The 23,989-nt window shown below is 34.3% G+C and overlaps 2 protein-coding genes across 6 annotated transcripts; both read right to left on the bottom strand.

The window, feature by feature from the left end:
• Positions 1–1,014: 1,014 nt before the first annotated feature.
• On the bottom strand, positions 1,015–4,937 carry LOC132166236 (NAC domain-containing protein 21/22-like). Of its 2 annotated transcripts, none has more exons than XM_059577014.1 (3): positions 4,441–4,937; positions 2,156–2,463; positions 1,015–1,646 (listed from the first exon to the last, which is right to left on the bottom strand). In XM_059577014.1, exons 1-3 carry the CDS (start codon positions 4,607–4,609, stop codon positions 1,236–1,238), a joined length of 888 nt encoding a protein of 295 aa, XP_059432997.1. In that variant the 5' UTR covers positions 4,610–4,937; the 3' UTR covers positions 1,015–1,235. The 2 variants fall into 2 exon arrangements, with proteins under 2 accessions (XP_059432997.1, XP_059432998.1); XM_059577015.1 differs by having other exon boundaries at positions 1,018–1,646; positions 2,198–2,463; positions 4,441–4,934.
• A 12,368-nt stretch (positions 4,938–17,305) lies between these two features.
• On the bottom strand, positions 17,306–23,848 carry LOC132166729 (uncharacterized). 4 transcript variants are annotated; one of them, XR_009438597.1, is made up of 9 exons: positions 23,686–23,848; positions 23,534–23,607; positions 22,003–22,083; positions 21,296–21,388; positions 20,910–21,029; positions 20,659–20,730; positions 19,949–20,026; positions 19,524–19,792; positions 17,306–17,741 (listed from the first exon to the last, which is right to left on the bottom strand). XR_009438597.1 is itself a non-coding variant. In XM_059577600.1 (8 exons), exons 1-8 carry the CDS (start codon positions 23,792–23,794, stop codon positions 19,601–19,603), a joined length of 819 nt encoding a protein of 272 aa, XP_059433583.1. In that variant the 5' UTR covers positions 23,795–23,848; the 3' UTR covers positions 18,928–19,600. The 4 variants fall into 4 exon arrangements, 2 of the variants coding, with proteins under 2 accessions (XP_059433583.1, XP_059433585.1); XR_009438596.1 differs by lacking the exon at positions 17,306–17,741 and adding an exon at positions 18,928–19,437; XM_059577600.1 differs by lacking the exon at positions 17,306–17,741 and having other exon boundaries at positions 18,928–19,792.
• Between the last annotated feature and the right edge of the window lie 141 nt (positions 23,849–23,989).

Raw genomic sequence — 23,989 nt, forward strand, 5'->3', positions numbered from 1 at the left:
GAGTTTAGTATGAATAGGGGTCAAGGGCTAATAAATTGTGTTTATAGGGACCGATATGCAAAAAAAAACCATCTTCATTTTTTTTTCCCTTATGAGTTAGGGGGGAGGGGGTGTCATGGCCTATACCAGCCACTCCCTTCCTCCATCACTGGTAGTAGTCAATGAGGTCTAACTTTTGAATTTTCTTAATTTTTTTAGACCAACCCACCGATGAAACCAGAGTATTACCCGATCCATGTGGAGAGAGCGCTTTACACGGATCTGAGGTTTACCTAACAAGGGTAAATACACAAAGTACGTGACATTGTCTTAGAGAAGCTCTTCGTTAAATAAATAAATAATCATCTCATTTTAGGCCAAGGGGTCGGAATGTTGCACTTGTCCCACAAAGTATGGTAGATGCATGGAGGCTGAGAAGTAGCACGAAAAGAATATGTGATCCAGAGACTCCTCCACACCACAAAGAGCTCAATAGAGTCATCTTATTTCCACAAGGAAATTCAGTCGTATTGTATACGTTTGTCTCTTGTTTAGAAAAACTCCTACTTGTAGTGGGTTTTTAACGGAAAGTGAGCATATATACTTTTGAATTGTTTACAGTATTTGATCAAAGGTATAAAGGGACATTAATATATTAATGTCACTTTATAGGATACTAATCTTGGCCAAGAAGCCTTAACATGGCTGCAATTAGGTGCACGGCATATTTAATCAATTAATTAATTTATATTTTAATACCTCTCCTTGTGTGAAACTTTAAACTTTCGATCTATTAATAAGTGGGATTCGTAAAATATTTATTAATTGAAATAAGAGGTGAGTGATAGAGACGATAGATATCGATGCTTGAATTTAAAACATTTGTTATTAATAATGTACTAAATGAACACCACTCGTTCCAAAAGCTCAATAACTCGTAAGAAGGCTAGGGAGATGAGTTTAATTAATAATTTGTTTTAATTAATGACAACCCAACAAAAATTTATGGACACGAGTAGCTAGCAAAGAATCTTTACAACTGAAAATTTAATTAATTTTATACAAATCCCCATTAATGTTGTATACAAAAAAGAAACAATTGATACACTAGCACAAACCTTCTAATATATGCATGCAATCAAGCATAAGTTGTCCCTCAAAGCCAAACACAACAACATATACATTACAAATAAACAAATTCGGTGGGCATGTGTTTAATATAGATATAAAGTATAAGAAAATAGATATTTTTTTTTTCATAGAAAAACCATGTTGTTGTCAATCTCAAATCTCATCTCCTCCATGTTGGGAGCTGGCGCCACGGTTTCCAAACTATTTTCTTCCAAACTCATGTCCCATAAGAACCCATATTCATCATCACCTTTGGAGCTAATCTGATTGTTGGTGCTTGTAATATCCTGAGAAAACTGAAGGAGATTTAGCAGGGAATTGTTTTGACTTTGGCTTTGGCTTTGGTTTTGGTTTTGGTGATGAGATGGGGTTGAGGCAAAGGAGGTGATCATCATTTGGTTGTACCCACAAGGCATGATTTGGCTGCTTGGAGGAGATGAAGCACAAGCTGTTGTGCTCTCAAACGTGCAGCTATTTTCCGAGTTTGGCATCATGCCTTTGCTTTTGTGAAACACCCTACACAAAACCCAGTCCTCCTGCGATCAAAAACATATGAATTTCATTAGCAAAATATATACATTAAAAAAAAAACATGCATGAATTGAAGTAGTTGTCTTGTCCTGACACTTATGATGGGTTAGCCATTTTTGGATAAATGGCTGACAACAATGGACTAGTTCTATGCACCTCGACTTCTCTACTTTTAGGATAGAAATTCTGAACAATTTTGCTATTTGGAATATTGCCAGCTATTCAGCTATATGAGAGATTTTTTTATGTGACTTATCTGTCTGAACAGGTTTCAACAAACCTAGCTAGGTAACCCTTTGCTTAGGCAATAGTGAGCATTCTTTCATGTTTGCTGTTCAAATTGCTAGCAATCTAAAAACAACTTGTCGGGAATCTCTATCTCTCTCTCTCTCTCCCACTTTTCCTTTGGGTTTCTTTTAAGAGATGCATGAAACTTTTTTAAGATTCTCTCTCTCTCTCTCTCTCTCTCTCTCTCCGTATGAGTGTGTTGGTGTGTGTTTGCATAATTGCGTACATTGGAGAGCAAATTTCTTTGAAAAAGCGGCATGAATGAGACCTTGGGAGGCATATGTGGGGTCTCCAAGCGAAATTCATGCATGATCCAACCCGTTTTGATCCCGTTGGGAGCTCTGTTCCGATAGAACACCAAAGTCTTTCTCATCCCTACGACCTCACGTGTCACTGGATCCACCACCGTACGATCCTTTCCCGTGGCTTTCCAGTATCCAGATATTGTTGCCCGATTGGTCCGGAACCCTGTCGCGTACTTACGGTCCCTGAAGCTGAAGAAGTACCACTCGCTTGCATTGAGCTTGGCCACCTCTGAATTCCATATATAAAACACATGTTGGGGGGTAAGTTTAATTAGCATTTAGATCATCAACATATATAAACTTTCATCAAAAGTATAACAAAAATATTAATTAAATAATTAAATTCATTATTTCTATTAACTTAAATTTTTTAGATAAGTGCATGGTATCAAAATTCTTAATCTACGCACCCAACCCCTACCTACATTTTCTAAGTGGCTAAATCCAGCTCTACCTCCATTTTCTCCACCTCTTTCTTAGTATCAGAGTAAATGTTTTAATTAAATATTGTACGTGAAGATAAGTATTAAATATTAATTAACTATATTTTTTTATTAGCTTAAGCTATTAATCACTAACTGAATGATCACACAATCATAAATAGCTGAAAGCTACATATATAGATAATATTTGACATGTATGTTTGCTTCTGCTCTCTCTGTTGGGGGTTAGACTAGCATGATACATTAGAGAGATAGCAAGTCTGTGTCACATTAAAGAGTTATGTCTAAGGAAAGCTAGAGCTGTGGTTTCAAATTTAAGGAAGAGCCATTTTCCTTGGACCAATTTCATGTGTAAACATCAGTTCAAATTGATGTTCACTTTTTCATATAACTGTTACTATAAAAGTGGACCTAAAGCTTATGAAACAAGCTGTGTCATAAAGAAAAGTTAACATAAACATTTTACTTGAATTGAACTAAAAAAGGTTCAATATTTCAATCCAATTCAAGTAAGAGAGAATACCCATGCACCTAATTTTTTTTTTTTTTTTCTTTTTTATGCGTAACTTGTATATATATATTTCATTTCTGGAGAACCTTATCCTTTCGGCAGCTAGCCCACTATCTATCCCATCCAGTTTACCAAGTAAATGAATTTGTAAGAGTTGGAAAATAGATAAAGAAACCATGGGAAATTAAGAGTACTGCAGCATATATTCCAAAAATAAAAATAAAAAATAAAAAATCGAATTTAAGCAGTATTCGGGAGGTGATGATCACTCGGTCACTTTTTGTACAGTAACTACCCAACAATTTACTTGGCGGGAGATCACCGACAAGCCCAAAAGATGATCTTTTAACTGTACGTGAAATTCCGGTGCTCATGACGTGGACCACCCATGTGAACTTGGTCCTGTCGGAGTTAGATGCATGTGCCGGAACTTCCAGCCAACTGGCCGGCCGGAGACTATCGTGTGTGTATATATATATATATATATATATATATATATCAACAGCCCATATAGACAAATAGACTGGGGGTTGGCCGCCACCCGGCTGATAAATGCATGAATACAGCTCTCAGACGGACAGAGAGACAGAGTTTGAAAGATACATCACCTACGTGTGTATATACATATATATATATAGAACCATGATGTTTCTATTCAAAGGAAGTTTATTTGTATAGACTGCTGTGCTTCGGCAAACCCGAAGTGTTGCCATTGATTAGAAGTCAAAGGTGCCTGAAACTTCCCCCGTGATTTTATTGTCGGTTCTTTATTAATTACAATGATAACAAAACTAATTAAAGAATCATATATATATATATATATCAGACAAATTAAAGGATTGAATAAACATATATCTGAATGGAATTTCTCTCTCTCTCTCATCTGGGTCATGTTTTGTCTGCTCTTTTGCATAGCTACTGTGCCGACATGTTAATCAGTCTGCCTCTCGTACAAGAAACGAAATAATTTTGTCTTCCCCCATGCTAAAAGAAAGACAAGCAGAAAGCTAAAGCTTTTATCAAGGCATTAATTAATCAATGATTAATGTTTGATCATTAGTTAATTATTTATATAAAGAAAAGAAACGACGGCAGACAAGAACTATATCTTATAATAAACTGTCATGGAAAAATAGTAACGAGAAAACAAAGAAAGATTTCAGCAAACAAAAACGAAGGAATTATTAGGAAAAGAAATAAATAAAGAAATGATATTGTAATTTTTTTTTTTTTTTTAAAAAAAAAAACATACCAGGAAGCTGCCATGGCTCACATGTATGCAAGTCGATTTCCATCAAAGTACCCTTCAAAACTTCCTCGTTTGTGATCTTTTTGTAAAGATAATGGCAGACCAACTCCTCATCACTAGGATAAAACCTAAACCCAGGAGGGAGTGCCGCTCCAATGTCTCTCAGCCCCATAAAAACTTCTCTTTTTCTTTTTTTCTTTTTTTTTTGAATTTCAAAGCAAATTCTAATTTGGGTACGTATATATGCAGGTAGGAGAAGGTTTTGAAAAGAAAGCTTGGGATTTCGGAATATTATTGTATTGAGGGAGAAAGGTTGGTAATATATATATAGTTATGATGATGGTGATGATGATAAGTGTGTTTGCCGGTTAGAATTTCTTACAATATTCTGGCAGGCCATGCTTGTGTAACTGGTTAGTTATGGTAGGAAGTTTCAAGAAAAACCAAAGTTACAAGAAATCTTCCAGGAGTGGGAAGAGTTCATGCAACATATATAGACAAAAGCCACGCCAGTTTATGAGAGAAACCCTCCAAAATACTCCTTTTTTAATTTCCTCTATCTTTATCGTTATTTATTTGTACATTAATTTAACAAGGTTAAGAATCTTTATGGGTGATTATAGCTTGAAAAGCAAGGGTCAATTTGCGTGGAAAGAATCGCCTACGTTTCATACACATTATATATTGACGATCCATATGTAAAGGAGATAATTGATTAGACAATCATATCCATCCGATATATGTATATTTAGATTCTATAATAATTAAAATATTATTAAATAAATTTTATTCTTTTTTATGGTTTTATTTAATGGAGTAATTAATGTCTATTTAATTAACATGGTATATATCAAACTTCCAAAAGAGGTAATTTAACAACTCGAATTTCTTTTTATCAATCTCCACGTTCCTATGTCCTAAATTTGCGAAAAATCCAAGTTTTTTTTCTTGGTTGGATCTGTATATCCTAATTTCTTAATCATCGTTAGGATTTTTTTTTTTTAGCATCAAACAACATTACATTCGATTCTTGGACTGTAATGCGATTGGGGGGGGATCTTGTTAAAATCGTGCCAATTAAATACTTGAATTTCATAGACGTACGATCAATTGGGTGTATATCCTTTTTTCTTTTTTTTAATCCAATAATTAATTGGCTTAGCTAGCTAGGATCAATTAAGATACCGAGTAATTTAATTAGACATATAATTGTGAGAGAAACTTTTATGAGGCCTAGATACCCATGTATAATACATGGGAGTGGTCTTCTCAATGGTCTCGGAGCACGCCACACCCTCTTCAACAATATCCTATATAAAAACCCCAATTGTTGCAAGCACGTGAACCATTTGATCGATCTGGCATGGCTGCAGCCTACAACATTGACAGCTCAAAAGAATAAAAATAAATAAATAATAAAAGAAATAAAAATAAAATTAATAGCTGGAAAAAATGAGCATTAATCATGAACTTCGAAGAGTCCCATCTGTTCCATTGTCGATCTCAGAAGAGTACCTTTGGATTGATGCAATCGTGGGGCTCACAGAGTGTCTTGGGGCATGGCCCACTAATGATATATATATCAAGGCCACCATGCATAATATTGTACACTTATCTATATGAATTTTGTGGTTTTTGTTTCCGGGTGAGTAATGTTAGAAAGGCAATAATAAGGGAAATATGGACAAAAGGATGTTTGTCATAGCATGTATCATCTTAATGATAATAATTAGGTCACTATATTATAGACCATGACTGGACTGGGGTCACCATGGCTAGCTACGTACAGTATGATTGAAATAATGGAGCTTCAATTTCAGTACTATAAGTCTATACATGAGAGTGACAGAAAAAAAATATAATAATAATAATAAAACCCTAGGAAGTTATAAGGATCTAATTAATTAATAGGGTTACTTGTGCAATGGGTCAGTGGCCCCTTAGGATAAAATTGGTCATTTTCGCCATTAAACGATAAATATCTACCTTATATATATGTGGCAAGGAAAGCAAAAAGCGATATTGCGACACTAGTCATTGAAAATGGTTATTAGTTGTGATGCGGTCAGGGAAACAGTGCTAATATAACCAAAATTTGTGAGGTTATAATTAACAAAAATATCATACTAATTAATCATTGAGATCATAGGATTGGACTTTAATTAAGCTAGCTACGAGTCCTTATTAAAGATGACAATTCATATTTGTGTGTCAAGACATGTGTATAAGATTATATAAGTAAGTTAACTATGATCTTAACTTGCCATTAATTTTGTATTTTGTTCGTGTCGGGTTTGTATGTCGTGTGCATGTCAAAAATTGTCAAATCATAAATGTCGCGTGTTGAGTTCGGATCGTGTCGATGCATATGTATAAACTTTAAGTACCTGACCCATTTAATTAAATGAGCTAGAGTTAAACTTTTTAACCTTAATTTGCTCATTTTTTGTTGGATTCGTATTGAGTTCGTCAGTTGTGTATCACGGCGGCCACTGAATTAATGTGAACTGCGTTGTGACTTTGAAAAGAAAACAAAATATTTTCTTAAGGTATAGTCTTTGTCGATATAATAATGGAGAAGGAAAAATGGGTTTACATATTTAGGAATTAGAATCAAATTCAAGATGGGCCATTGAGATTTCTTGAACAAATTGTAAACTAAAACTCATGGTGCATGATAGCGAGTGGGATGGAGATGAGATGACTCAGGTCTTACTAGAGCAAATTATGATTTTGACAAATTTTTCTCAAAAAAAACCCTAAATTTACGGGACAGAACACGCGCCGTAAGACATGTGATTCCACAAACAAAGGTACACGTCATAGGTTTTGACGTGTGAAATATTTATTCTGAATTAAATGATGCCTGTCCCGACCATCAAAGATAATACAAATGATTGTGAATGTTAGGGTTAGGGTTTTTTTCCAAGGAGGGAATTTTTGTTAGGTGTAGATGTCGATTTTTGTTGGAGAATGAGTGACGGCTTGATATTCCTCTCCATGGGAACCAATAATTTCACAACCTCCGCATACTCAAATTCATTTCCATAAGTTATGGGCTCCTTTTGGTATACCAGTCATCCAACCTCTTTCTACTCGACTGCAATCAAACGGTATGCCGCAATGCTACATCAGCAAAATAAAATAAAAATGTGGTGTACGTATAGCAATATTAGGGTACATTTGACATTGCAATTTCATAGCAAAAAAATGCGATTTTAAACCAATTCACAGAAAATAAATCGTTTGGAATTGTGTTTTTTAAAAATTGCGATTTAAAAATGTAGAAAATATGTGTTTTTAAATCGTAGCTAAGGGGGTGCTTTTTTTTAAAATGCACAATTTTAAAGACTAAACTTCGATTTTTTTAAACGATTAAAAGCATGTTTGGAATTGTGTTTGAGAAATAGAGCTTTTAAGTCAAAAAGTGTTTTTTGAAAAAAAAAAAAAAAAAAAAAAGGGCGCTTCATTGTTATTTTTTTTGCCAAAAGTGCGTACGTTTTGACCATTTTTAGGCCTTTTAGATTCTTAAAAGTGCTTTCAATTTTTTTTTAGCAAACGAGTACTTTTTTCTTCAAACGGACCTTTTGATTGTTAAACGCACTTCTAAGCCCTTCAAACATACACCCAAACATGACATAACTGTGTTTTTAAAAATCATCTTAGGTTTTAAAATCGCACATTTTGAAATCGTAATCCCAAATAAATACTTACTCGATACATGGTCTAGATTTTGTATACAAGGTGTGCCATGTCATTAAAATTTTTTAAATAATGTTAAATATATACGCTATTAAATCTATAAATTTTAATTTGAACATGAAATGAAATGAAATGAAGAGATCTTGAACAACAAATAATTTGCATACTTTTAAGTGGGTCCAATTTTTTTTTTTTGAAATGACGTGGGTCCAATTTGATTACTCTATATGATCAGATTATCCAGTCATGTACAGTATACACACAAAAGCTGCCAACTAAGCATGTCCATGCATTGGCACCTACAGCATCCTTAATTTTCATTGGCAAATTAATTTCCCTTCTGCAATTGGGTATCACCATCAAAATCAATTCTGTGGGCTATACAATTTGAGATATTATATTGAAGTTTATACAGGTTATATATATTTCCTCAATGATTAATCATCCTAAGATTTGCACAGTGAGTTGACAAGCAAATCTTTCAATTATTTTATTTACTATCTATTCACTCTTCAATTAACAATAGCATACTGTTCCTATTCTTGATCTTCTTCTTCTTCTTCCTCTCTCTCTCTCTCTCTCTCTCTGCCATCAAATTCTTTCCCTCACCATTGGTATACTTTTCCTGCTCATGAGAGAGAGAGAATTATCACTCTTCATTTAATTGGCTACTGCTTCCACAGTTGCAGCATGAAATAAATCAGAACTTTATTTCAAAATCAAGCTCGATCAATGTGAAAATATATTGGTTAGAGATAATTTGTATACAGCTTTTACCCGAGAATAAGCCAACTTTGGCTTGTATATTCAACAAGCAGCTTTTAGAAAGTTAGGTGACCACATTGGCTTTATAGACTTTTGAAGTTGCAGCTCGCAAGGGATCATGCATGAGATTATCGATCGATAACACTATTACAAAACTTTATCATGAAAAGCTTTTTCTTTTTTTCTGAGCTTATCAAGAAAAAGCATTTGCTTTTGAAAGAAATGACATATTGCATATATAATATCCTTCCTGATTATATACACCATATTTATTTAATCAATCTCCATTTTCGTGCTTCAAAATACATGAAATAATTCGCTGAAAAGGCCATCTTGTCCTCAAGTACATTAAAGAAAAAGCAGATCTAGAATATTGTTGTTTAAATGGTACAATATCTTCCACAAATCAGAAATAATACATATTATTAAACCAATTTCCAGATGATCATTAACTATAAGCTAACACTTTACCCATTATTATACAGAAATGTCTGCCTCAAAAGCTTTCTTAAAGAAAAGCAATTTTTCTTTAAATGTTATCAGGATAATTAACTAGAAACCCTCTTTGTCAACGAAGCTAGCTAGCGTACGTAGTATGCCGATGGTTTATAAATGTTATGTTATGTTATTGTAGGCTAATTTACCATCAAAAGGAATTTTACACAGTATTAATAATGGAATAAAATGGCTTTCTCATGGATACATGATTAGTCGTATACACACCCACGATTTAAGACTTTACGTCTTTTTCATACTTAAAAAAAGAAATTAAAAAAAAAAAAGAAAGTGTAATTAATAACCACATCATCAAAAGATTCGGTTGATAGCTTGAAAACGTGGGAAATTGATTTCTACAAGTATAAGCTTCGTCGATCACGCAGGGCCTTTAATTGATGTGATTGGGAATCAAAAAGGAAATCTGGACAATATGTACGTAATTACTAATATATAAAACGTGGTAATTAATCATTTTAATTTTAGAACTCGATCAACACCTATAATATGAAAAAAAAAACATTAGTGGGAATAGTGACTCTTTAGGGTTTGCAACATTGTGCATGGAACAGCAGGAGTTGTTTGCCGATTATGCTGGTGAGAGAAAGAGTTGACAACAAGACTATGATACAAAATGTTACTCTTATTATGAGTGTTAGGACCAAAAAAAAAAAAAAGACCGGGTGCAATTAGTTGTTCGTATTTCATTAAGACAGCTAATATGAGAAGGCGGGTGAGCTCCACATACCTGGCCTATTCAAACAAGTACGTGGACAACTTGTACTAGTTTTTGATACAAACTCAATACGAAATTATATCGTCTTATACCCAAGTTTCGACACGACCCTAATCCGACATGCAACATATATATGCTAACATGCGAACTCAATACAAACTCAATATGAAATTAGTGAGTACTTAAGGTTGAAGGGTCTAATATGTTTAGTTAAGTAGATCAGATTAGGGTTAACCTATATAATTTTATACCCTCGCCTCATCACGACCCAAATTCAACATGAATATTTGCCACCCTCTACCCAAACAGTCTAAACAAACACTCAATCGAACAAGTAACACTCACCTAGCTACCTTCTTACACTGATTGTCTATATATATATATATATATATATATATATATAATGTAGATCCCGATTCCAAAACAAGTGGCACTAGAATAATTTGGGTTGCTTGGATGGATGTGAGACACACAAGTCCATATAGATATATGGCGTTGGGCAATTGCTAGCCTCTCTTGGGGACAGGTGTCCAGTTAATATAACATCGTGTGGGGTTTCTGGTGATAAAGAGAAAACGTGTATGGGGAGGTTGAGGTAATGTGCTACTCGATCTGCCACCTTCTTGAGTTGCGCCGCAAACGTGGATGATCCCCCCACACACTCACACACAGAGACAGAAACACACAAAAAAATGAGAGAGACATAGAGAGAGAGATAGATAATTTATTAATTAATTAATTACTTAAGCCAGAAAATCTATATATATATATATATATATATATATATAGTTATGCATAACTATCACATGAGGAATTTCTCAATGACATGAGAAAGCAAAAGAATTATCATACGGCTTGGAATTTACGTGGATATTGATTGCTGCATCCATTATCTTCTACGTTATACGGTATTGAAGCCCCCTCCTAAACCCTATCCCTACTGTCTCGATCTGTATAAGCTAGCTGTTAACTTTGTACTATAAATAGAAAGCTATCTTAATTTCAACCTATCTAGCTAGCTGTTCTTTTTCCCTGAGCAAGCTATTTCGTGTTTGAATCTTTGACATTAATTAACCTAATCCAATCATCCAATCACTCTCACTAATTAATTTGCTCCTTCAATTCTGCAGTTCAAATATATATTATTGTATTTATTTTACATATATATATATTTTTCACCTTCCAATAATAGAGAGAGAGAGACACAAAAGGTTGCTAGCTAACAAGGTGGATAACTAGAATCCGTGATTCATAAGCTAAAAGCAATAGTTTGAGACATATTTTTCATGTCAGTCAAGCTCGTGACTCAAGGCATGGCGGCTCAAGGAATTAATTGAGGCCTATTGTAAATATGATCAATTTAAAAACTATTCTTCTTACTTTTTTTTCAATGTCAAATTTGTTAATATATATATATATATATATATATATATATATATATGTCAATATATAATATAGTTAATTCATTTTATCTTTCTTATAAGATAGTTTATTGTAACAAGGATTTGATCGGAGCATACGTGTAACAATGACGACCTTTAAAAAAATATCAAATAAATAAAGAATGATAGAATTAAAAAACAAAATATTAAAAATGATGAAAGAAAATAAAGGAAAAAGGAAATACAAAAAAAGAAAAGAAAAGTGGGCTATGCTTTAGTTTGGAATCTTTTGACATTTTATACATGCTATGTCAGCTTTGTTTTTTTTCTACAGCCTCATTATAGCATGTCAAATGACCTCTTCTCATTTTATTTTTCTTAAGGCCTTTCACCCTTTTTATTTATTTGGACAAATTTAATATAAAAATACCTTTTTATGGGGGACCTTTTTATAAATTAGAGGGCCTTAGGCAGAGGCGGCCTAATTGGCCTTACCATTGAGATGACCCTCATGTTAGGATTGTATAAGAAGCTTTATAAAGGAATAAAATGAAAATAGAAAATATGAATAAAAGGGAACATATATACTAGAAGGAAATTAATTGACAAGAATGCTTGACAAGAATGCGGGGGAAATGGTCTAATGGTTTGGTTCCTAAGATTTTATCTTTTATTAATTAAATCACTCCTTAAAAGTTTAAAACTTTTAAAATTACTCAGATTCACACTATTATTAAATGGAGTATAATTTCTATAGGGTCTTGGCACAAACCAATGTCTTTATACCCTCCAATAAGAAGGCGACACATCAGCGTAGAACACTATAACAAAAATATAGTGTTCCACCTAATATTTTTTCTAGAATACCTAAAACAAAACACTTTCTAGAATAACCTTTTCATATTTTTTTTACCAAAACCACCCCAACCACCAACCTGCCACCGAAGACAACGCCAGCTGGTACAGAGAAAGCCGGAGATGACGGATACGACCCTACAGAAAACGCCGGGTAAGAACCAAGCTCCTCCTCCCCCTATTCGGCGCCCCTTTCTCTCACCGGATTTTTGCTTTGTCTCTCGAGAAAAAAAAATTTGCTCTGTTGCCGCCGGTGAGAGAGAGGGGCGCCGGAGAGAGGGAGGAGGAGCTTGGTTCTTACCCGGCATTTTCTGTAGGGGTCGTATCCGTCATCTTTGGCTTTCTCTGTACTGTCCGGCGTCGTCTCGGGCAGCAGGTTGGTGGCTGAGGTGGTTTTGGAGAAAAATATGAAAATGTTATTCTAAAAGGTGTTTTGTTTTATGTATTTTATAAAAAAGATTAGGTGGAACAGCATATTTTTTTTATAGTGTTCAACGCTGATGTGTCGCCTTCTTATTGGAGGGCACAAATACCTTGATTTGTGCCAAGACCCTACAGAAGTTATATTCTATTAAATGACTCATTTAGTATCCCTTCAGTTAACTTTTTAACCGAGATGAGTGGACACATGGCCATCGAACTATGTCATGTCCAATAATTAAAAAAAAAAAGACATGACCAAATGATCCAATCAACTAGCTTACCGTGCAAGATGAGTCACATATCAACTAGATCTTAAAAAAGTGAAACATCAGCCAAAACTTTGAAGAAAAAAAAAAAAAAAAAACCCCTGTGTTGGGGAAGGAAATGACCATACGGCCACCCCTCTATTGTAGGAGAGGGTGGTCGCGCAGCCACTGTATGTTGTGGGAGGAGAAATAATTAAAAAAAAACAAAAAAAATGGAAAACTTCATTTTGGCCCCTTGAACTTCTACTCAATTTTACAAACCTCCCATGAACTTCCAAATCTTTTATTTTGGACCCCTGAACTTTCAATTACTCTCAATTAGAACCATTCTGTTAATTTTAGCCATTAAAAATACAATAAAAAGACCAAAATGTCCTTAATTTTCCTGTTTTAAAAAATAAAAAAACGTTTTGGAAGTTAAAATTTTATACAAAAGTCAGGGGTATAAACGTCATGTAACGTTTAAAATCTAACGGAGAGATCCACATTGAGAGTAATTGAAAGTTCATGAGTTAAAAATGAGAGATTTGGAAGTTCAAGGGGTTTGTAAAATCGAATAGAAGTTTAGAGGACCAAAAATGAAGTTTCCCAACAAAAAAAAAAAAAAACCTCTCAAACAAAAGATGTACATTGGTGGGCTGTCACTATTGGTTTTCCATTCCATTCCATTCCATTCTTTAATTTCCCCCTCCATCCAAATGGGTCGTTAGGATGAAAGAAAGTGAATGTTTTATTTGGCAACAAAATAGCAAGACAATTATCTAATAAATTTCCATATTGAAGAGACAGTTTTGAAACAGAATGACACGCGTTGGGGGGTGTTTGGCCCTCAAGAAATGTTGACAACGAATAGTTCAATGGCTGCATCAATCATATATGGATTCTTCTAATCAATCACTAATTCTAATGCTTCTGGCCTACCATCCCTATAATTATAAAATTATTAAGCTCTTTTAAGCTACACCTACCTAGCTAGGAATGATCTGTACAACATATATACATATATAACCATGGTTTTAAAGCAAGTTAAATATTTGTTAATATTAATTTTGTTTTGTTTCACTGCAAATTATGCAAATTTAGAATTCGATTATGTGAAAAAAAATTAAAAAAAAAAATTCTTGATAAAATTCACACGCACGCACGGTATAAACTCTAAACGCTCAAAACATTCATAACTCGTAACAACATGAATTTTTAGAATTTAAAATCTAAATTTGAGTCGAATCCGCTTCTAAATAAGGTCATAAAATGGCTAGCTCTAGGAATGATTGGACAAACATAACCTAATTATTGCTTTCAAAAATCTTTTCAAGCCTGACTTGTGTGGTGCTTAGCATTAGACGTATGCCCTTGTTAGTGTACCATCAAAGTTGAACCTAACCTATATATACTGTCATCACCAAGGAAAGCTTCACTTCATCTAAGCTTAATTTTCATCGGATTCTAATTAAATGTTTGGAACAGTTTATTTAATCCCATCTGTGGGTCCAAGTTTCTTGTCTTCTTTTTAATCTTGTTCTTTTTTTTTTTTTCTTTTTTTTTTTTTTTCTTTCTCTAAATTTAATAGGTATGTGATTAGAAATATTGTTTGAGTTCCTATAGTTTTTTTCTACAACCTTCGATCTTACAAATTAATTAACTCTCATTATAGTCCACATTTTATAAAAATCAATGTCATGTGGACTATTATGTAATAGTTGTCACGTCAGTTTATAAACATAATATGCATCATATGAATTGTCATATCAATTTTGCTTGCTCATATTTTTATTTTTGTAGGCGCTTGCTTGTGTAGGCTCCTTATTTTAGGGGTTGCTTATTGATTCTTTTTTTTTTTTTTTTTTCTAGTTTCTTTAATAAATCCTTATTTATAAGAGGGAGAGAGAGAGAAGGTCTTGCAATATTTGATTAAAGATCTAGTTACTAAAACCCTAATGGAACAATTAGAGAGGAAGAATTGTTTGGTAACATTTTTCTCCCCTTTATTTCAAAATAAAAACAATAACAAACAACTCAAAACACAAAATATTTATAAAACACTCAAATTACTTTCAAATTTACGTTACATCAACTTCGACCAACTGATTCAAATGGCCTTCCACCCAATTTATTTGTTTAAATGATTTTGCTTTGAAGAAATAAATTATCAACAAGTACGTGGTTAGTTAATTAAGCAGCCTGTTTATTTATTATTATTATTATTATTATTTTCTTCTTTTTGGGTCATTTAGTCCTATTTCTACAGGTGCAGTCCAAGGCACTTTAATTGTGAAATGGGCTGCATAGGCTAGTTGTGGTAAGTGGCTCTGCAGGGTTGGCTTGGAAATTTGGAAGTTTGCAATTTTTTGTTGGCCGATTTTGCGGTGATCACTTACTATTTATAGACCGAATTAATTAGATACTGATTTATCTCGTCATATAGTTTGATATTTTTCTGTAATATTTTGTATTAATTCCCTAATTGTATTTCCTATTATAACATGCCTTTCTCTCTCTCTCTCTCTCCCTAATTGAATAGGGAAATAGGGTTACAATGGAAGATCTTTTCTATTCTTGATCCGGATGGAAAAGAGAATGGGAGATCCGTTGGGAATGCTTTCAAAAACGAGATGGGAAGTGGCTCACTTAGCAAGAGCACGTGCACGCAAATTTGCATTATGAGACACTTTCAAAGCATTATAACAAGCTTTTTTTTTTTTTTTTTCTAAATAAAAAAGGTTGGAGGGAGAGGCCAATTGTAGATATCCTACTTGGGCGTGACCATAGTAGCACCAACCCGCGGGGCGCCGTTTAGGATGGGCTTAGACGGTGAGAACCGCAGGCACTCCCTCAAAACCAACCAAGCCATAGCTTAACACCCGCCCCACCAGGGCATTAATGAGACTCAAGGTGGCTAACACTAATAGGCTAAGGAATTCACATTTCGGGAGTCGAACCCAAGCTCTAGTGCATGTCCAACCTCATGAACTTGGATCCTCTCCATTCCATTTGAAATGGAGAGGAACAAGTTAGTTGTTTTTAGGGGGCAATTTTATCATTTCTAGGCTCCTTGTTTTTCATTTGGACAACAATGCCCTCTTAAAACAACTAAATGAATCCCCTCCATTTCAAATAAAATGGAGAGGATCCTTCTCCTAACCTCATGGGGATTCCCTTGAGACCATTATACTACCATTTTTGGTAGTTATAACAAGCTTTATTGATCAAACTATAAATAGGTCTGACATTATTCTCTAGTTTACTTCTACATTAACAAGGGCTTCTACTTAATTTTCAACTTGTTCTATGTAAATTGGATCGACTTAAGGGGCGAGATAGGATAAAGTTTTCTTCCAAATCGGATCGAAGGAAATTTTGTCAACAGAGTCTTTTACATTAACATGTGTCCTTAGAGCATCTAAGAGTTAAAAATGAATGTAAAAATTACGTGCTCTAAGAGCATGTGACAGTTTAATAGACTAAGTTGAAGGAATTTCTCCTAACCCAATTTGAAAGAAAATTTTGACATAATCTTAATTAAAGAGTGCTGTTTAGAGTTTAATACGTTTTCACTATGAAAAGTTGTTAGATGGGCTGAGTTTGGCTCCTCAGTTAAGTAAGAAAGTGACCATAATTTTGTAATTGCTTTTAGATTTTTGTAGTTGTCAACATCAAACATGAATTGAAAGCAACCATGGGGTAATTAAATCCCAATTGATTTCATGATTTATAGCAAAAGTATGCGCACGGATCTGAATCAAGTGATACTATAGGATTATCATATGTAACACTTTCAAACTATTAAGCATATGACATACCACATATGCATAGGTTTTGCAGGAGAAGAAGGACAAAGTTTTCTGGGTAAATTTTTTCCAACTCAATCTATTAAATTGACGTATGTTGTGTGATTGGTTAACCAAAGTTGAAGGAAAACTTTGAAAAGTAGAGAAAATGAGGATGGTCTCATAATCCTTTTGATTTCTTGCGGTTTCTGACAGTTCTTCTGCCTTAAAAATGTTAAAATCACAATCAAAGGTTGTAAAGACAGATATCAATTTAATAGACTGAAAAAATTTCTTCCGACCAAAGTTGAAGGAAAACTTTGAAAAGAAGAGAAAATGATGAGGCTGGTCTCATAATCTTCTTGATTTCTTTGTTCTTCAGCCTTGAATATGTTAAAATCATCACCATCCGCAAAAAAGTAGCAGTCGTTTTTCCATGAAACCTAAATTCAAACTTGCACAACCATTAACCCACATGAAAATTATGAAATATACACAAATTTATGTCACTTACAACATGGCCGAGATCTCACGGAATATAAAGTACTATCGTTTTACTTGTATGACTAATTTTTTTTTTTAAGGCAAACAATGGAAAGGGAGATATTACAAGGGTAAATCTTTCCTACTTTTGACCAAAATAGAAGAAAAAAATCAGAGATGAATCCAAAAACTCTCTAAAAAGCAGCCCATTTTGCAAGCTGATGTGCTCAATGATTAGCACTCTTGAACGAGTTGGAGTTGCTGTTGGATATCTTCAATGACGGGGGCGCAGATCCAATCAGAGAAGAGCCCGGATTTGTTGATGGAGAGATTGAAATGGCACCGGGATTTGGTCTCATTGTTACATCAAAATTTGCCTTTAAAAAGCCCGACGGAGGGGGGAGGGTGAGGGGGGGGGTCCCCTGGGCTCCTAAATAACAGACCAATTTTGCAGTTAAGTTAAAAGATTTGAGCTTTACACGGCCATGGCTACTTAACAGACACGTTGCCAAAAGAAAGCTTAACGAACTTATCCTGAGTTTCTGATTGATCGATGCTGACACAATTGGAATCATATATGTTTTAGAACATAAAGCAATTCAATTTACCATCAGAGAAGATCACGGAAGATACTTATGATGTAAATTGTAAAGTAAAGGGGTTTGTTTTCTTTGATTTATTTTTACGCATAGCTTTTCTTTTCTTTTCTTTTCTTTTTTTAATTTATTTATTTTTCCTATTATAAGAAAAGGGTCGACCTTTTTCCCAAGTCCTGTCATTCCAATAGGGGGGCATATTCTCCCTATGCCTTGTTAATATCCCCCTTGCAAAGATTCCCCTAGCCATCTAGTTTGAGATCATTTGAATAATGGTCACTATCAGGTTTCCATTTTATTAAAATAAATAAATAAATAAGCAATCGAATTACTTAAGGTGCACTCAAGAAAGAAAGAAAAAAATAATAAGGGTACAATTGGCTAATCGAATTACACGTAATTCAGGTACCCCACAAAGAGAACATGTGTAAAGCTTACTTGTCGCAAGTAGCTTGAGCTGCGGATTTCACTTGTCCGATACCGTAAACTTCGGCTTTGATTTTTGAAATATATGAAAAAAGGACTACAAATTTGCCGTCAAAAGCTTCACAAGTTGAAAAGGGTGCACGTGGTATTGGGTTTTTTAAGCATGATATGGGTCTTGATCATGGGCTTACAAGTAAGCTCAAACCAACCCACCAGCCCATGGGCCAAATAAGCCTTATAATTGGTCATTTAACTTTGGTATGGATTTCTCTCTCTCTCTCTCTCTCTCTCTTTTTTTTTTTTTTTGATAATAGCATCTCATGCTCATGACGATTGTGTTGTTAATGATGATTATTTTGTATGAATTTCATTTATGTCATCATATATTAATATAACCACAGCTTACTTTCTAGCTTGAACCCAACCCGACTTGTTGATTAGCCCAAATCCAAAGTGCAAGGGCAAGAAAAATTGTAGGGGCTGTGAAAATGGCCCCTGACCCAAAAAATACTCCCAAACCCAACCAATTTGTTCAAGCAATTTATCGCATTTATGTTACACCAGCTAACATAGTGTATTTTAAGTGACTTATGCTTGTTTTTTTTTTTTTTAAGTGTCGGACGTGAAAAGCCGCTCAAAACATACCACGTCAGCCATTTTAATATATGTGATAAATAGATGTAAAGAGCAGTATTACTCAAAAACAAAAGGAAGACTACTTAAAATATGTCACGTCAACTGGTGTGAAATGTTTGTGATAACTAAGTATGAAGTGTAACAATTACTCTCAAACTAATACTACCTCATTTGTCACAGAAATTGTTTAAAATATTAAATTATTTGTTTTTATTATTTATGATATATAACAATAATGTTATCAATCGTACATAGCCTAATTATACGTGCTAGGGTGTTTGTGTGAATGTAGGGTGAAACATCCTTGTTAAATGTCCTCACAGAGGCTCCCCTTGTCCTATCCATTCTGGCAACTTATGCCCATCCCCCATGTTTCTTTGACAAGCTAATACACCAAAACCATTCTGCATTCCTTGATGGTGATGCATATGGTCCCTGATATCTTTTCTTTCTTCTCTCTCAGCCAGTCTGGATATATTTTATTCGTTTAATCACTATAAGAAAATATGCATGCCGCATCAGTAGGTTATCAGTCAGAGCATAAGCAACTTTACCTCTTCTCAAGACTGACAACCTGGAGAAGTGTTTGTAATCATCAGACGTATCCAATAGGAGATGTGTCTTCCTGGATTTAATCTTTTGCAACTCGAACAACTAATCCAGTTGATGTCTGGACTGTTTTGAGGTGACCTGAGCCGATCAGATCACGGAGATGGAATCTCATGTCGAGTGGAGAGAACCGGAGACGCTTTTTCTCCATAGAGGCCAACATCATCTCTTTGTATCTCTTGCGGTTTAGAAGAGAAAGAACTTCCTTTCTTCCCTGTAAGGAATAAACGTAAACAGATCATATCCTGTTGTTGGAATGATGACTCACAACTTCAAACTTTTGATATAGTTTGGCTAAGAAACTCGGATCCACTTCATATAGCCCATTACCAAAATAGTAAGTAAATAAATAAACAAAGCATTTATATACCTGAGAGAGACCCTTGAGTACTGAACCAACATTTGGAATTATGAACCAGTACATGTTCGGATCAATAAGCTGGCGTGTCTAAGATTAGACAGCAGTGTTAGTAAGAAGGCAGACTGGTGACCATCAGACCTGCTCGAAAAGAAACCAAAATAGGGAAAAAAGAAACACTAAAAGAACAAGACAACAAGGAGACCATGAGGCTTCCTATGAAGACAAAGTACTAGGAGTGGGAATACAGCTCCAGCCATTAGCCATGAACTCCTTCAATATTGCACCTACTACCAAAGACTCGATCAAAGAAGGGATGGGATATATAGACATAGCCATCTCTCACTCACCCCACAGCTCAAACAAACTAAGATAATATCTCCCCAACCCATCCACCCCAATCTGGTCCATATCAATGCCTCTTAGGGTAAAAAAAAAAAAAAAAGTGTTCATCTCTCAACATGCGCACACAGAGTCTTTTCTGGTAACAAGACAGGACTTTTGTTTGTTCTGACCATTTTATCAACATGTTTGTAACTTACCATGTTGATACACCATGTATAACATCTCAAAAACTTTACTCTTCCTAGTCACAATTTCAGTTCAAGTACCAAGTCCGGCAACATTTACATACCCGTTCACAGCAAAATAGGCACAAAATACAACTGTAATTCAAAAGGAGCAACATTGCAATATATTATTACAAATCCAAGTTTACTTACAAGAAGGCCAGCATTGATTAAAAGGGAGATGTGTCCATCCATAACCTTTCCCCCAAGTGATAAGAGTGTATGCTGCAGAAAAGGCATCATTGTTTTGAGTTGTGTTGTATCTGATAGTTTAAATAGTTCTAAAAAATAGCATTAAAGTTTATGTTTGACTAATCTTAGCAAGGTTTCTGGTAGGAGGAAAATATAAAGCAGGTTAAAAAATAACTAAGAAATAAAAGTGGATTGATATTTGAAACACTTACAAGCTCTTGATGTCCTATACTAGGTTCCAGCTTGGAATCAATAACATGTGTTCTAAACCACTTAAACACTTCAAGATCACCCTGCTTCTTTTCTTCCAATCTTTTCACAACACGTTCTATCTAGACACAAGAAACTTGTCAATAGATTGTCAATCCATTAAAAGAGTTGCATTGCATTGTCATATGGCTGGTACACAACAAACCAAGCACACCATAGTCACAAAAATGACAATGTCCAGAACTTCACCACCACACACACACCCAGGAAATGTGCAGAATAACATCCATTTCAATTTTTCATATTAAATTACAGTATTGGATGTGCTTCCAAGAAAAATCTGACCCTCTACCACTCTATACTGTGAAATTACACAAATGCAACCAACCTGGTTTAGATAGTCATCCAAAAACATTATAGCATGATCATCTTGTCCAGTATTTAATTTGAAAATGCGCACTATTTTATCTCTTCTTAATGACTGCACCAAAAAAAGAAAACACACCGCAGCCTATATCAGTCATTTAAAAAAAAAAAAAATCAAAAAGAATTAAACCACCATGGAGTGAAAACACAACAAACATCAACAGTCAAGGAAATTCAAAACTAAATAAGTAATTCCGCATGTGTGAAAACCAATTTGAAAAATCAAATAATGTTTAATTAGATGCACAGCATGTGATATGTTTATTATCTCTTCATTCTGATTTTTTCTTTCTTTTATTGTTCCTTTTTCTTCTTCATTTTTCTTTATTTATTTAAAATTAAAATTTGAAAATACAGAGCCCAAAAACAAAGGAATTACATGGTATACTCAAAAAAAAAAAAAAAAAAAATTCCAATCGTTATACATGGTATGCATATGATTTTTTATTTTTTTGCTTCACATATAGACAAAAAAAACTTTGTTTAGCACCTGAAGAGAAAAATGAACTTAACAGATTAGATACATTTTCTCCATATTCATACTACTATGTCTAAGAGGGAAGAAAGATCATAAATGAATAAAAATCCAAATGAATCAGAATTGCTAGAGACTGGTACTAAATATTGGAGTCAAGAGAATTATTTAAAAGTTAAGGTTAAAAACCAGACCTCTAACTCCCTATCCACTTGTGTTCTGTCCTCTACACTGCTGTACAATTGTGACCTTAAAATAAAGGGCTGAACTGAGACCTGAAAACATGCATTAATTTATAATAATTTAAGGATGTTAATGGAAATAAATAAATATTACCATATACAATATTAAGTATTAAAAATTCCACATAGTATGGATGTTCAATAACCAGAGCCACTTGATATTCAGTGACCTGACTTGCTTGTGAACAGCTCCATTCAGCCATTAAGAAGCTTGCTTAGACTTGTTCACTAATTAAGCAAACCAAATTCAAACTTAAGTCACAAGCTCAATCCATCAGCTTAACAAGATAAGCTTGACAAACACATGCCCCACTCAACCAGGCTTGTAGAGTTGAGGTTGGCATGATGCAATGTAAAGTTACAACCACTTGAAAAACTGATACAAGCATATTGAAAAAGTAACAAACAATTTTAAGTGAGTGATAACGAAAAGCAGCATAGCTCTTACAACTCCAGAGTATGTCATGTTAGCATAAGATTCGGTAGTTGCATAAGCCTGGACTAGGGTAACAAACCTAGCTGAGTTAGGCTCTTGAAAAACTTAGAGGTCAATCAAACAAAAGGGAATCGAAGCTGCAATAGGGTAGAGTTGTAAGTATGCTCGACCTTGGCTTGAGCTTAATCAAAATCAGAAGAAGCTGAGATTCAACAGCCCAATGCTTAGCCATGCTAAGCATACGTGCACCCCACAGAAACACATTGCTAATAAGATAACTTAAGCGGAGACATTATTGTATCTGTGAGAGTGTGCACGTGCACGTGCACGTGCACGTGCCTGTGCATGTATGTGACATATAAATAACGGATACTAGGAAGAAACTAGTTATCATTACGCACATGCACCACTTGATAACATTTAGTAGGACTCGCCTTTTTTCAAGGCCACCATTGGATCATGATTTGTGCCCCAACTCATCATATGTCTAGATACCAATCAGTTGGCAATAGTTTAACTACTCAAAAAATCACATATCTTAATTGTTAAATCACCACTTATCCCAAAAGCTTAACTTAATAGGAAATGATGTACTTAATCATTTAAATTAATATTCTAAAACTTATCAAAAAATTAATATTCTAATACTCCTTCACGTGTGAGTTCAAACTTCTCCTAAACAAGTAGGCCCCAACACATAAAATAACTGAAAATGGTAAACTGTGAAGTCAGGATTCAAACTTATGACATTTGCTCTGGTAACATATCTAACATTAATCTAAAACTTTTGGGGTGTTGTAACACAAGAAATATTACATCTACCAAGTACAACAGGCATGAAAATCGGGTGGATAATCAACTCTTCCAGTTGCAAAATAATTATAGTTCAAGATCACTAAACTAAACTAAACTATGAATTTCAAGCTAGAAAGAGTCACTAATTACTAATCCCACGATATTAGAAGTTTTAAAATTAATTTCCAAATTCAACGATTTCGAAATGTGTGAGACCAAACCTGAAACATAAAAAAAGTGATGAACCCTAACCTTCTCAATGCGCGGGAATTGAGCTCGCATTATGCGAAGCGCCACCAGTGTGTCGCTAAAGGTAAGGCTTTCCTCTGCATTAATCGCTCAAGGAAAATTAAAATAATCCAAATATTAAGCTTTAAAAAAAAAAACAACAACAGAGTATTTACCTAGTGATAGAGTTTGATCGAGATCGATACTTTGTGTTTGGGATTCGGAATCCTCTTGGTCTCGCTGGCGTTTCTTTCCTTTGGATGAAGGTTCCGGGATCTTCTCCATCTTCTTCTCCGCGGGACCGCGCGAGACTCTAACCAGAAGAATTGGTAGCGCAATTGGAATATCTTATAGCCTACATTTTTAAATTAATTCTTAATGTTTTAAAATCATTTACTTTTTTGCATTTCTTTATATTTTAATGTTTACGATAATTTTTTCTTCGGATATACTTATAGCTTATATTTTATATAATTTTTT

The sequence above is a fragment of the Corylus avellana genome, chromosome ca11, assembly GCF_901000735.1.
Source record: "Corylus avellana chromosome ca11, CavTom2PMs-1.0".
NCBI classification, from domain to species: Eukaryota; Viridiplantae; Streptophyta; class Magnoliopsida; order Fagales; family Betulaceae; genus Corylus; species Corylus avellana.

Bases quoted from the DNA above. Each gene is read 5' to 3' on its own strand.
- LOC132166236 (XM_059577014.1), bottom strand. From the start codon at position 4,609: ATGGGGCTGAGAGACATTGGAGCGGCACTCCCTCCTGGGTTTAGGTTT. The intron at 2,464-4,440 runs GTATGTTTTTTT...TATGGAATTCAG, and splicing joins TGAGCCATGGCAGCTTCCTG to AGGTGGCCAAGCTCAATGCA. The intron at 1,647-2,155 runs GTACGCAATTAT...TTTTGATCGCAG, and splicing joins AAAGAAATTTGCTCTCCAAT to GAGGACTGGGTTTTGTGTAG.
- LOC132166729 (XM_059577600.1), bottom strand. From the start codon at position 23,794: ATGGAGAAGATCCCGGAACCTTCATCCAAAGGAAAGAAACGCCAGCGA. The intron at 22,084-23,533 runs GTTAGGGTTCAT...GCATGTTTTCAG, and splicing joins AATTCCCGCGCATTGAGAAG to GTCTCAGTTCAGCCCTTTAT. The intron at 20,731-20,909 runs GTAAGTGTTTCA...CCTTTTCTGCAG, and splicing joins GTATAGGACATCAAGAGCTT to CATACACTCTTATCACTTGG.